Raw genomic sequence first — 13923 nt, 5'->3', positions numbered from 1 at the left:
TTGCCCTTGCTGGATAAAAGGACCAATTATGAATCTCTGGTAAGTAAAGTATTCATTTCTTCAACAAATATTTGAGTGCTTATGTGCCAGATACTACTCCAGGGACTAGGGACCTAGAACAGTGGAGAAAAAAAAAACAGGCAAGTTCCTGCTTTCATGGAGCCTACATCCTAATAAGGTAAGGCCGATAAAATGCAAATAGAAAAGCAGGTATTTAATATGTCATATGTGATAAGTGCTCTGAGGGGGGAAAAGGCAGGGAAATGGGATCTGGAGTGTGTTGCATGTATAGAGGGCTCCTCCTTTGTATAGGGTGGCAGGAAAAGCTTCTCTGTTAGGATGGCAATTAAAACTTGAAGTGAGGGGGCAAGCCATGTCAATATCTAGGAGACAAGCTTGGTTCTAGGCAGAGGAAACAGGTGAGAGTGTGCGTGATGTGTCAGGAAAAGCAAGGAGGCCAGGATGTCCAGAGCAGAGTGAGAGAAGGAGAGTGGTTGGAGGAGGGGGTTAGAGAGGCAGTGGGAACTGGATCATGAAAGGCCTTTCAAGTTATTGTAAGAATTTTGGCTTTTACTCTGAGAGATGGGAAGATGCAGGAGGGTTTAGAATGGAGCAGTGATGCGATCTGACCTATGTTACGAAAAATGATCCCTCTGGTTGCCGTGAGGAGACTAGACCATAGGAGGGCAGGGAGGATAGCTGTTGAGAGGCTGTTGGGATAATCAGGGGGTGAGAGGTAATATTGGCTTGGATCAGGATAGTGGCAATAAAAGTGGTAGTAAGTGGTTGGATTTTTTTTTTTAACATATTTTGAAGGTAGAGTGGTTAGGATTTTCTGATGGCTTGGATGTGAGGTATGAAAGAAAGGAGTCAAGGATGACTTTCCAGTGTTTGAACTGAGGACCTGAAAGAATAGAATTTCCAATTTATGAGAAGGAGAAGACTGCAGGAGGGGCTGGTTAGCAGTTGCTGAGAATTAGGGGCTTGGTTTTTAAGACATTAAGAATTTGAAATACTATTATACAATCCAAATAATAGAGTTGGAAGTAGAAGTTCGATTTTAGGGGCGAGGTCTGGGTGGAGATACAAATTTGGGAATCATTAGTGTATACTGTAGAGTTACTTAAAGTCATGGAATGTATAAAATCACTAAGCAAGATCTTGAATTGGTATTCATTCAGGGTAGGTGAACAGTTTAGAAATTAAAACATGTGCACATGGGAACTTAGTAGATGACAAAAGTGGTGTGATAGGTGGATGAGGAAAGAATCTAGTAATTAGCTGTCCATATAGTAACAGGTAACTTTAGGTACCCATTTCATATTGGATACTAAATTCCAGGTAGTTTAAAGACCTATATGTGCAATACAAACTTCAAACATCAGGAGAGGCTTCTGCTTTTGGCCATAATGGAGTTATAGGGACCTGATTTACCTCCCTTTCTCCACCCTGTTATCATTGTATTGGCAGACCTAGCCAGTGCAATAAAGCAAGAAAAAGAAATAGAAGACATTCAGACTGAAAAAGAATTCTTATTCTTCTGATCATCCAGGTAAAAAAATTCTAAGAAATTTACAACCTGGTAGAACTAATTAGTGAGCTAGTTCAACATACAAAAATCAATTCTATTTCTGTATACTAGTCAGAAGTAGAAAATGAAAAAGCATATTATTTATAATGGCATTAAAATTTCATGAAACACTTGGGAATAAACTTGATAAAAAATATGTGCAAGACTTGTACACATTGAACATTGGTGAGAGAAATTTAAGAATATCTGTATGGGGAAGGGTACAACTTTCAGGGATCAGAAGACTTGACAGTGTTGTCAGTTTTCCCCAAGTAGATCTAGCAATTCAGTGCAATCCCAGTCAAAGTTCCAGCAGGCCTTTTTGTAGAAAATGACAAATTGATTACAGATTTTATTTGGAAATGGAAAAGACCTAGTATACCCAAAACAACTTTGGAAAAGAAGAAAGTTGGAGGACTTAGGCTACCTTGTAGTTACAGTCAGGGTTCTCTAGAGAAACAGAACCAATTTTATATATATATATATATATATATATATATATATATATATAGAGAGAGAGAGAGAGAGAGAGAGAGAGAGAGAGAGAGAGAGAGAGAGAGAATAATTATATCCCATGGTATAATTCAGACTGAATCCAAAGGCCTGATCCCTGGGGAGGGGGGCAGTCAGAGGCCAGAGAACCAGGAGATCCAATGTTCGAGGGCAGAAAGAGGTGGATTTCCCAGCTCAAGAAGAGAGAGAATTTGTCCTTTCTCTGCCTTTTTGTTCTGTTCACCCCCTCAGTGGATTGGATGATGCTTCCCACATTGGTGAGGTCAGATCTTTACTCAGTCTACTGATTCAAATGCTAATCTCACCCAGAAACACCCTCACAGACACACCCAGAAATGTTACTGTTATTTACTATCTAGGTATTCCTTAGCCTAGTCACTGTGGTAAGGATAGATATATAGGTCTATGGAACAGGAGAGAGTCCAGAAATATATAAATATATTTACACACAATTGATTTTTGTCAAAGGTGTCAAAGGCAACCAGTGAGGAAAGGATAAAATTGTCAACAGATGACACTGAAAAAGTTGGATTGCTATATTCAAAACAAGGAACATCTGTAAAAATTAGATCTAGATGGGTCACAGAAATGAACATAAGAGTTAAAACCATAAAACTCTAGAAGAAAATACAGGAGAAAATCTTAGTTACCTTGGGTTTTGCAAAGATTTCTTAAATATGACACAAAGGATGAGTGATAAAATATTGATAAATTGGACTTTGTCAGAATTAGAAAGTTTTTCTCTTCAATAAGCACTGTTATGAAAATGCAGGCTATTTTATGGGAGGAAATATTGGCAAAACATGTACAAGAGTGCACCTGTATATAGGATATATACAGAACCCATATAACTAATAGGAAGATAGACAACCCAATTCTAAAAAGGTTCAGGCACTTCTTCAAAGATATACACATGGCAAAAAACACATGACTAAAGGCTCTGCATGGAGGTATAAAACCTAAATTAAAATTCCTTTACATGAAAAAAATGCATTTACATAAATGCAAGGAGTATGTACTGTGATGTTTATTTCAGCTCTATTTAAAATCGTAAAAAAGAATCATGATTACCTTTGAAAGTTAGTAGCAGTTTACAGAATGATTTAACATTGAGGGGTAGGGGCTTCCTTGGTGGCGCAGTGGTTGAGAGTCCGCCTGCCAATGCAGGACACACGGGTTCGAGCCCTGGCCTGGGAAGATCCCACATGCCACGGAGCAGCTGGCCCCGTGAGCCACAATTACTGAGCCTGCGCGTCTGGAGCCTGTGCTCCACAAAAGAGAGGCCGCGATAGTGAGAGGCCCGCGCACCGCGATGAGGAGTGGCCCCCACTTGCCACAACTAGAGAAAGCCCTCGCATAGAAACGAAGACCCAACGCAGCCATAAATAAATAAATAAAAATTTAAAAAAAAAAAAAAAAAAAAAAAACATTGAGGGGTAAACTTCTAAAAGTAATGGAAGGTGGGTACAGATATCTGGAAGGTTCAACATTTGTGTTGAAGAGGTTATAGTGTTCTTGATAAAAGTCAGTGCTTTCTGAAAGTGTAATTTTTTAAATCATAAGAGTAATAGTATCTGCATTTTAGGAAGTTTTAAAAATACAGAAAAAAACATAAATTACTCCAATACAATCTCTGGTACTTTGGCATATTATATACCCTTTGAATCTATTTTCATACCTATTTTAGAGCATTTTTTTAAAATTGCAAAACAAATGCTTTTTTTTTTTTTTTATGGCCAAAGTGAGGAAAGTGAAAGCACCAAAAAAGTACAATCACCTATACCCAAACATCCAAAGATTTAGTTTTTAGTTGTTGTTCTGTTGTGGATTAGATTTTTTTTAAGTTTTAAATAATAGATACCAACTCAAGAGTGTGAGCAGGGACTTCCCTGGTGGTCCAGCGGTAAAGAATCTGCCTTACAATGGAGGGGACTTGGGTTTGATCCCTGGTCAGGGAGCTAAGATCCCACGTGCCGCGGGGCAACTAAGCCCACGTGCCACAACTACTGAGCTCATGCGCCTCAACTAGAGAGCCCACATGCTGCAAACTACAGAGCCCATGCGCCCTAGAACCCGCGTGCCACAGCTACAGAGCCCACACACCCTGGAGCCTGTGCACCACAACTAGAGAAGAGAAAACCTGCATGCCACAGCTAGAGAGAAGCCCACGCATCACCATGAAAGATCCTGCATGCCTCAATAAAGATCCGTGTGCCATACAAGCATGGCTGCTAGGGCCTTCCCCTGGGGGTTGTGAAAAGGGCAGAGGATGCTCAGAGAATGGTGAAGGAGTATGGGCCGGCAAGCACCTAAGAAAGTATCTACTATTCCTTTTAGTTTATGGCTTGTAAATAGAGTTGACATATTAAAATCCTGCTCTTTATTAAACATCAACAGTTTTCCATATCGTTACAGGAAGCATAGTCTTCATGGCTCACCTTCTGCATAGTATTTCATGTGGATGTAATATAATCCGCTCCACACCCACAAACCTTCAGTGATAAGGACAATAATAATTTCTATATTTTTTTATGACTGAATTTTCCTAGTCTTTTTAAACAAGGATGTTTTAATTTTTTTTTTTTTTCCAGTACGCGGGCCTTTCAGTGTTGTGGCCTCTCCCATTGCGGAGCACAGGCTCCGGACGCGCAGGCTCGGCGGCCATGGCTCACGGGCCCAGCCGCTCCACGGCATGTGGGATCTTCCTGGACCGGGGCATGAACCCGTGTCCCCTGCATCGGCAGGTGGACTCTCAACCACTGCGCCACCAGGGAAGCCCTCTTTTTAGTTTTTTAAGGAACATCCATACTGTCCTCCATAGTGGCTCTACCAATTTACATTCCCACCAACAGTGTAGGAGGGTTTCCTTTTCTCCACACCCTCTCCAGCATTTATTGTTTGTAGATTATTTGGTGATGGCTACTCTGAGTGGTGTGAGATAATACCTCATTGTAGTTTTGATTTGTATTTCTCTAGTAATTAGTGATGTTGAGCATCTTTTCATGTGCCTCTTGGCCATTTGTATGTCTTCTTTGGATAAATGTCTGTTTAGGTCTTCTTCACATTTTTTGATTGGGTTGTTTGTTTTTTGATATTGAGCTGCATGAGGTGTTTGTATATCACCAGTATCTTTCACCTGGACCTTTGCTATTGCTGTGTAACTTGTATCCCTTCTTTTCTCTTGCCCACATTTACAGGGTTTTTCCATACAGTAGCTGCAGTGATTTTTTTTTTTTTACTTTTTATTACTGAAATTATCAAAGCTTAATAAATAGAATAGTATAATTGATGTACTCCTCACCCTCTTTCAGGAATTGTCAATAATGGCAACTCTCCCGATGTCATCTTATTTTGGCTATAAATATTTAAGTACATTTGTATAAGGTCTTCTTTTAAAAAAAAACACCATAACCATGTGATAGTTGCACAACTCTGTGAATATTCTAAAAATCACTGAATTGTACACTTTACATGAGTAAATTGTATGGTGTGTGAATTCTCTCTCAGTAGAGCTATTTAAAGAAATAGCCACAATGGCATTATCCTATTAATAATTTTATAATTTCTCAAAATCATCAAACAGCCAAAGTTCACATTTCCCCAGATGTTCTGATTAAGTTCTTTTAACACTTTGACAGGGTTTGAAGCATAAGTCAGATCATGCCTAAAACCTTTCAGTGGCTTTCCATCGTATTTAGAGTAAAACCCAAACTCCTTGTACTGGTTCACAAAGGTCTGACCCACAGAGGCCTTGTATGATGTGGCTTCTTTCTTCCTTTGCCTTTCTCTCTTACCTACCTAATTGTTGCTACCTCAGGGCCTTTGCATCAGCTGTTCCCTCTGCTTGCAGTTCCCTTCCCCTATATTCTCACAAGGCTGGATCCTTCCTTTCAGCTTAAACATCCCTCCCTCAGAGAGAGGATTTCCTCGATCAGTCCCCCAGTCTCCAATCTAAAGTGGTATCCCAGTCATTCTCTCAGAACATTCACTTTAAAATGTTGGCATACCATGGTTTATTTGCTATATCCTTTTTTTATTAAGTTGTGTCTTTCCCTTTTTCTACGCATCCCCCCACCCAATTTTTTTAGTCATGTTCACTACTGAATCCCCAGTACCTAAAATATTTATTGGCACATAATAGGCTCTCATTAGGAGATAGTTTTACAAGAAATTGTCCAACATGTACCAGGTGTTTGGTATTTTTAAAAAGGTTATTTGATAGAATGTTATCACCTTACTGCATAAATAGAGTTCCAGAGTTCCAGTCTGATATGTTATCATGAAAGGGCTGGGTTTTTTGTTTTAAATTTTTATGTGTAGCTTTTGTTTCTCTAGTAATTAGAAGCTCTTTGAGGTTATGAGATGATTATTTTTTTAGTTTTCATCCTTCATATAGTGTGCTGCTCACTTCAGAACTCAGTAAATAACTTACAAACAAATTGCGTTTTTGTTGTTTGGAAAAACGTAGAGTGCTTGCATGTGTAGGCTTGAGAAAGTTACCGTGATACCTTGCTGGTTTCATTCTCAGTTACCACTTTTTCCTTTTGTCCTCAATTGTGGACCATCACACCTTTACTCTGTGAGTTGTCTCTGCTACCTGTTCTCCAGTGAGGTAGTTTAAGAGCAGCTGTGGTGGCTGAATAATACTCCCCCAATGATGTGATTAGTTAAGTATCTTGAGATACCGAGATAATCTTGAATTCTCTAGGTGGGCCCAGTGTAATCACAAGGGTCCTTCCTTTTGGGGGAGGAGGCAGGAGGATCAGAATATTGAGGGAGAAAAATGTAAGCATGGAAGCAGAGGTTGGAATGATGCACTTTGAAGATGGAGGGAGGGACCACAAATCAAGGGGATGTAGGGGACCTCTGGAAAAGCCAAGGGAACAGGTTCTCCTTAAGAGCCTCCAGAGGAAGGCAGCCCTGCCAACACCTTGATTATTAGCCCAGTGAAACTGACTGTAGATTTCTGACCTCCCAGACTGTAAGAGAATAATTTGTATTGTTTTAAACCAGTAAGTATGTTGTAATTTGTTACAACAGACATAGGAAACTGATACAGTGACTTAAGGCAAGAAAGCTGGAAAGATCACAAAACCTGTACAGAGTGTTCAAAGTTTAGTTTGATTTGCTGGCTTAATAGTTACTGAAAAGGATGCTGTAAAGAATTGAGATGGCAGCTTCAGGTTGGTGATTTGGGGTGTGGTTGATGGAATAATGGAAGAATATTATGTGCTACAATACAAGCATCAATTTTATAGTAGAATTAAGCTTTTGATGGCTTTTTTCCTTGTATTTTACACAGATCAGAAACCTCTTGATCTTGCCCAGGGTGCTGAAATGAAACACGTTCTTGTTGGTAATAAGGTATGTATGTGGTAATGGATTACATTTATATAATGTAGAAAAAAATTTTGAATTCTTGAAATACATAGTTGCGTTTTTAATGAAAACATGTTTTTCCGATAGGTCATCTACAAAGCATTGAAACGATATGAAGGCCCTCTCTGGAAGGTAGGTTGGGATGGTTTTTTAATTATAAAACTGGAAAAAAAGATTCTCAGGTGCTCTCTTGTTAAAACTCGTTTTCATTATTTTCTGAAGTATATGTGATTTAATAATTATTCAATCTTATCATGTAAACCATTTTTATACTGCTGGACTTTATTAGGCATCCAGTGATTGTAGCAGTTAACTGTTGGTCTAACACTTTTAGGTGGCCAGGTTTGTACAGAGAAGAGTGGAGGAATTTTTTTTTTCTTACTTAAGCATAGGGTTACAGTATCATCTTTGTTATGAACATTGATCCAGGGAGGACTCAGGAGGAATTTAATATTTGAATTGTCACAGAGCACATATATAAAATCTTTCTGGTTCTAAAGTTTCTTTGCTTTTTGGAGTTCAGTTATTTTCTAGAATTAACTATTTGGGAGCATATAGTTTCTTCTGCATTTGCAGCTGCTCCTTCTGTGTATTTATGTACATGTATGTTTATATTGTATAAAATTTAGGATAATTCTCTTTTTTTAGAAACTCATTCAGGCCTTTGAGGAAATTGTCTTTGAAGCCCACAACTGATATGTTTCCTATAAATATCCTTGTGCAGTATTGTCAGAACTATAAACTGTGTTCATTGTTGTTCTTACCGATATGGCATTTCTTCTGTTCCTGTCACCCTGTAGTAGTATGTGTTCATTTCTGCACCCAGTTCCTCAGTTCATGTTTGTTCCTTTTTGAGTGTGGAGTGGTACTGTCCGGATGAAAGGCTCAGATAGAACTGTCATATATTAATTACTTTTTATCAGTCAAGTATTTGAATCTAGATGTATCAACTTGGAAAAATCTTTGTTGTTTTTCCCTTAGAGTTCAAGATTTTTTGGCTGGAGATTATTCTGGGTAGTGTTAGAACATGGAGTCCTCTCATGGTATAGGAAACAGTAAGTATTTTGATCCTAATACTTGTTGAATTTCAGCATCTAAATTTTGAACGATTAAAAGTTTTCACTAATCTCTTTTCCTTTTGCCTTGATAATTTATATTTATTTTGAAGGCCCGATGCAGTCCATAATATTTATCGCCAGGGATGCAAACATCTAACTCAAGCAGTATGCACGGTAGGATGACACATGCATCTTTTGCTTAAACTGTGAAATCAGTCCTGCAAGTGATTGCTCTAAATCATTGGTATAAGCTGCCTTGTAAAATCTTGAGGTAGAAAGCACTTGTGCGGTTGAGTTGGCCCTCCGTATCTGCAAGTTCTGCATCTGCTAATTCAACCAACTGTGGATCAAAACTATATAGGAAAAGGAATTCCAGAAAGTTCCAAAAAGCAAAATTTGAATTTACCGTGCACCAGCAACTATTTACATAGCATTTACATTGTATTAAGTATTATAAGTAATCTAAAGATGATTTAAAGTAAGGAGGAGGATGTGCATAGGTTGTATGCAAATACTGTGCCATTTTATATAAGGGCCTTGTGCATCCATGGATTTCGGTATCCTTCAGGTGTCCTGGAACCAATCCCCCCACAGATACCGAGGGGTGACTGTATATGTTTTTATTTGAGAACAAGTAAAGTTGTGGAATTCCATTTAAAAAATATAATCAAGTTAAAAAAAATCTCTACACATTGTGGAATAAGAGATGCCTGTTCCAAAAACATTTACCATTTTGTATGTGTATGTATATACGTATGTATGTGTATATATTCACACATAATGTATGTGTATATATTCACACATAATGTATGCATATACATATCTACATATATATGTGTAGGTGTGCGTGTATTTGTACATGGGTAAATCTGGAAAATGGAAATTTTTCTGGGGGTAAAATTTAAAGCCTATATCAAAATTGGGATTTTTAGGTTCTCCATATTCAGTTCTGTCTGTTTTGCTTTTACCAGCCAGGAGAAAGAATTTTTCCTCCTTTGAGATTAGTCTAAGACTGGAGCCTAGACATGCTTTTTTGCTTGCTGCTTCAAGTTCTTTAGGGTTGTCAACATGCCACGGCAGTGCACCCCCTCTTTAGAGCACAGCCCCTGCCTTTCCGTGTGAACTCCCGGAGGACCAGCAGCATCGCCCTTGGGCCGTCACAGGCTCAGTCACCTGCCCCTGCACTCAGGCCTCCTTACACATGCTGGTCCCTTAGTGTCCTCACTCCCCTTCCTCCCTTCACATTAGACCAGAGGGCCAGGGAACCGCTCTCTAGTCTTAGCCGTCTAATCTCCTCGTTTCTTCTGTTAGTGCAGTCCCGGCCATTCTCTTCTGTTCCAGCTTTTGATTCATTTATTTAACACTAAGGTTCGTCTATCTTAAAACAAAAAATTAAACAAGTTGCTCCCTCACCCTTTTAAAATTTCCCGGTTTTTAACTTCTTTAGAATTGATAGCTTCTGCTGTGTTATGCTTCACCTTGTTTTATAAATTTTGCTTCTTGTATAAGTGTCTACTTAGAGGCTACATTTATGAATCCATATTGATACAAGGTAGCAGGCATTCAGTGACTACTATGAGGCAGGCTCTGTTCACTTTCTAGACTCTTAAGGTAGAAGCTTAGGTTATTGATTTGAGACTTTTCTAATACAGGTGTTTACACCTATAAATTTTGTTTAATTGTGGTAAAATACACATAACATAAAACTTACCATCTTAACCATTTTTAAATTCAGTAGCATTAACTCTATTCACTTTGTTGTACAGTAGGTCTCTAGAACTTTTTCATCTTGCAGAACTGAAACTCGATACCCGTTGAATAGCGCCTCTCTATTTCCAGTACCCTGCCACCTGGCAACCACCATTCTACTTTCTGTTTCTATGCTTTTGACTATTTTAGATACCTCACATGAGTGGTATTGTACAGTATTTGTCTGGCTTATTTCACTTAGCATAATGTCCTCAAGGTTCATCCATGTTATAACGTGTGACAGGGTTTCTTTTTTTTAAGGCTGAATAATATTCCATTGTTATGCATAGACCACATTTTCTTTATCCATTCCTCTATCAATGGATGTTTTGAGTTGCTTCCACCTTTTGGTTACTGTGAATAATGCTGCTATAAACACGGGAGTGAAAATGTCTCACCAAGATCCTGCTTTCATTTCTTCTGGATATATACCTAGATGTGGAATTGTTGGGTCATATGGTAGTTCTATTTTTAATTTTTTAAGGAACTTCCATAACATCTGCGCCATTTTACATTCATACCAATAGTGCTCCAATTTCTCCACATCCTCACCACAACACTTTTTTTTTCTGTGGGTTTTGTTTGTTTGTTTGCCATTCTAGTAAGTATGAGGTAGTATCTAATTGTAGTTTGATTTCCATTTCCCTGATGACTAGTGATGTTGACCATTTTTTCATGTACTTATTGACCATTTGTATGTTGTTTTTGGAGAAATGTCTGTTTAAATCTCTTGCCCATTTTTTTTTTTTTTTTTTTTGGTGGTACGCGGGCCTCTCACTGCTGTGGCCTCTCCCGTTGCAGAGCACAGGCTCTGAGGTGCGAGCTCAGCGGCCATGGCGCCCGGGCCCAACCGCTCCATGGCATGTGGGATCTTCCCGGACCAGGGCACAAACCCGTGTCCCCTGCATCGGCAGACGGACTCTCAACCACTGCGCCACCAGGGAAGCCCTTGCCCATTTTTTAATCAGTTTTTTTTTTCTTTCCTTGTTGGTGTTGACTTGTAGGAGTTCTTTGTATATTCTGGATATTAACCCCTTATCAGATACGTGATTTGTACATATTGTCTCCAGTTTCATGGGTTGTCTTTTCACTCTGCTGATAATGTCCATTGATGCATAGAAGTTTTTATTTTTTATATAGTCCAGTTTATGTTTTTTCTTTTGTCACTTGCGCTGTTGGTATCACATCCAGGAAACCACTGCCAAGTTCCAATGCCATGAAGCTTTCTTCCCAAGTTTTCTTACAAGAGTTTTATAGTTTTAGCTCTGACACTGAGGCATCGGTTTTTCCTGAGACCTTTCTCCTTGGCTTGCAGGTGGCGGCCTCCTTGCTTTGTCCTCACATGACTTTTTCTCTGTGTGCAGGCATCCCTGCTTTCTCTTCCTCTCCTTGTAAGGACAGCAGTCATACTGGATTAGAGTTCCACCCATATGATCTCATTTTTACCTTAATTACCTCTTATAAAAGCCCTATCTCCAAATGTAGTTTCATTGGGGATTAGGGCTTGAACATATGAAGCCCTTAATCTGATTGAGTAAGTTCTTTTCCTTTCCTAGTTTACTGAGATCCCTCATTATGAAAATCTGTTGAATTTTTTTAAATGCTATTTTCCATGTTATTGAAATGATCATATGGTTTTACTCATTCTGTTAATATGATTAGTTGTATTGATAGACTTTAGGGTGTTAATAAAGTCAATCTTACATTGCTGGGACAAATCCCAGTTGGTTATGATAAATTACCATTTTAATATATTGTTTGTTAATACTTTGTTAAGAATTTTTGCTTTTTTGTTCATGCTGGATATTGGTTTATATTTCTCCTGTGATATTTTGTCTGGTTTCATATAATGAATTGGAAAATGTTCCTTTTCAGTTTTCTGGAAGAGTTTGTATAGGACTAGGTTACTGCTTCCTTAAATGCTTGATAGAATTCACCTGTGAAGTCACATGGGTCAGGAGGTTTTAGTGTGGGGGTGGGGGAGGATTGTAGTTACAAATTTAATTTCTTCAGTTGCTATAGGGCTATTCACATTTTCTGTTTCTTTTTGGGTTGGTGTTTGTAATTTTTGCCTTTCAAGAAATTTGTCCATTTTCTTCTGGGTTATAAAACTTAGGGTTAGTAATATTCCCATATTATGTTTTTAATGTCTGTGTGATAGGTAGTGTTATATGCTCTTTTACTTTTTATATTGGTAATTTGTGTTTTCCTTTTTTTCCTAGATCAGTCTGTCTAGCACTTTATCAGTTTTATTGATCCTTTCGAAGAACCAGCTCTTGATTTCACTGAAATATTTCTCTTGTTTTTGCTATTTCATTGATTTTTTAATTCATGTTAAATAATTTCTCCATGTGTTGGGCTTGCTTTGCTCTTTTATAGTTTCTTAAGGTTGAAGTTTAGATTATTCAAATTATCATCCAGTTCAAAATATTTTCTAATTCCTATTATGATTTCTTCTTTGAACCAGTGAATGTTTAGAAGTGTGTTGTTAAATTTCCAAGTAATTGGGGTTTTCCTAATTACTGTGTTTTTGATTTATAATGTAATTCCATTTTGGTCATTGAAAATTTTCGATATGATTTCCATCTCGTCAAATTTATTGAGACTTGCTTGATGACTACATATGGATTATCCTAGAGAATGCACTGGAAAATAATGTGTATTTTGCTATTGTTGGGGGTCATGTCCTATAAACATTCAGTCATGATGGTTGATAGTGTTGTTCAGATCTTCTGTGTCTTTGCTGCCTTTTTTTTTTTCTTTCTAATTGTATCAATTGCTGAGAGAAGGGTGTTTAAATCTCCAACTATACTTGTAGAATTATTTATTTCTTACTCTGTTACTGATCACATACATATTTATGATTGTTGTCTTCCTGATTAATTTACCCTTTTAGCATTATGTGGTGGTCCTCTTTATCTCCTGTAATAATGCATTTTGTTTTGAAATCTATTTTGCTTGATATGAATGTAACCACTCAGGCTTTCTTATGGTTACTGTTTGCATAGTATCTTTTTTTCTATCTAGTTACTTTCAACCTAGCTGTATCTTTATATTTATCTTCTGTCTCTTGTAGATAGTATACATTTGGGTCCCTATTAACCATTCTGACATCTTTTGCCTTTTAATTAGATTTCTTTTGAGAATGTGGTCCACTTTTTTACTTCATATGTCAAGTTATTTTGGATTGTATCCTTAATGTTAAGTTCTGGAGATCCTGGATTCTTTATTTTTCTCCATTAAATGTTATTTCCATTGTTTTAGGTCATTTTCTTGGCTGGGTTTGGATTGTAAACTCTGTTTCTTGGATGGCAGCTCTGGTCTGTATTTCAGTGACTGCTTGGAATCTATTTTGTGCATCATTAAGAGATGTGGAAAGACAGAGTTTGGGATTCCCATCTCTGTCTCTTTCCATTGGGTGACTCCCCTGCTCTCTGTAGTATTTATGGCTGCCCAGCTCTGCTTTTTTAATTTCCAAAGACAGACTGTTGTCCAGGTGTGCCCTTGCTGCTGTTGTGTCACCCTCGGGGACCGTACTAGTTCCAGGTGAACAATCTTGGGGGTGGGGGCTTGCTCGCAAAGCTCCTCATTTCCTTTCCTCCAAGGCAACTTGCTCTCCCATCGAGTCGGCCAGCTCTTGTTCACACTCCAGCT

General features: G+C 38.2%; 1 protein-coding gene across 1 annotated transcript in view; it reads left to right on the top strand.

Moving 5' to 3' along the window:
- Positions 1 to 13923, top strand: part of OSBPL1A (oxysterol binding protein like 1A) — a 207031-nt gene that overhangs the window by 41610 nt on the left and 151498 nt on the right. The window contains exons 8-11 of the mRNA XM_079718170.1: positions 7386 to 7447; positions 7550 to 7594; positions 8444 to 8517; positions 8631 to 8694. Coding sequence (XP_079574296.1) covers positions 7386 to 7447; positions 7550 to 7594; positions 8444 to 8517; positions 8631 to 8694 — 245 coding nt within the window. The remainder of the gene's footprint in view (positions 1 to 7385; positions 7448 to 7549; positions 7595 to 8443; positions 8518 to 8630; positions 8695 to 13923) is intronic.

The sequence above is a fragment of the Hyperoodon ampullatus genome, assembly GCF_949752795.1.
Source record: "Hyperoodon ampullatus genome assembly, chromosome: 13".
Taxonomy (NCBI): Eukaryota; Metazoa; Chordata; class Mammalia; order Artiodactyla; family Ziphiidae; genus Hyperoodon; species Hyperoodon ampullatus.
This window is presented reverse-complemented; position numbering and strand designations above follow the sequence as displayed.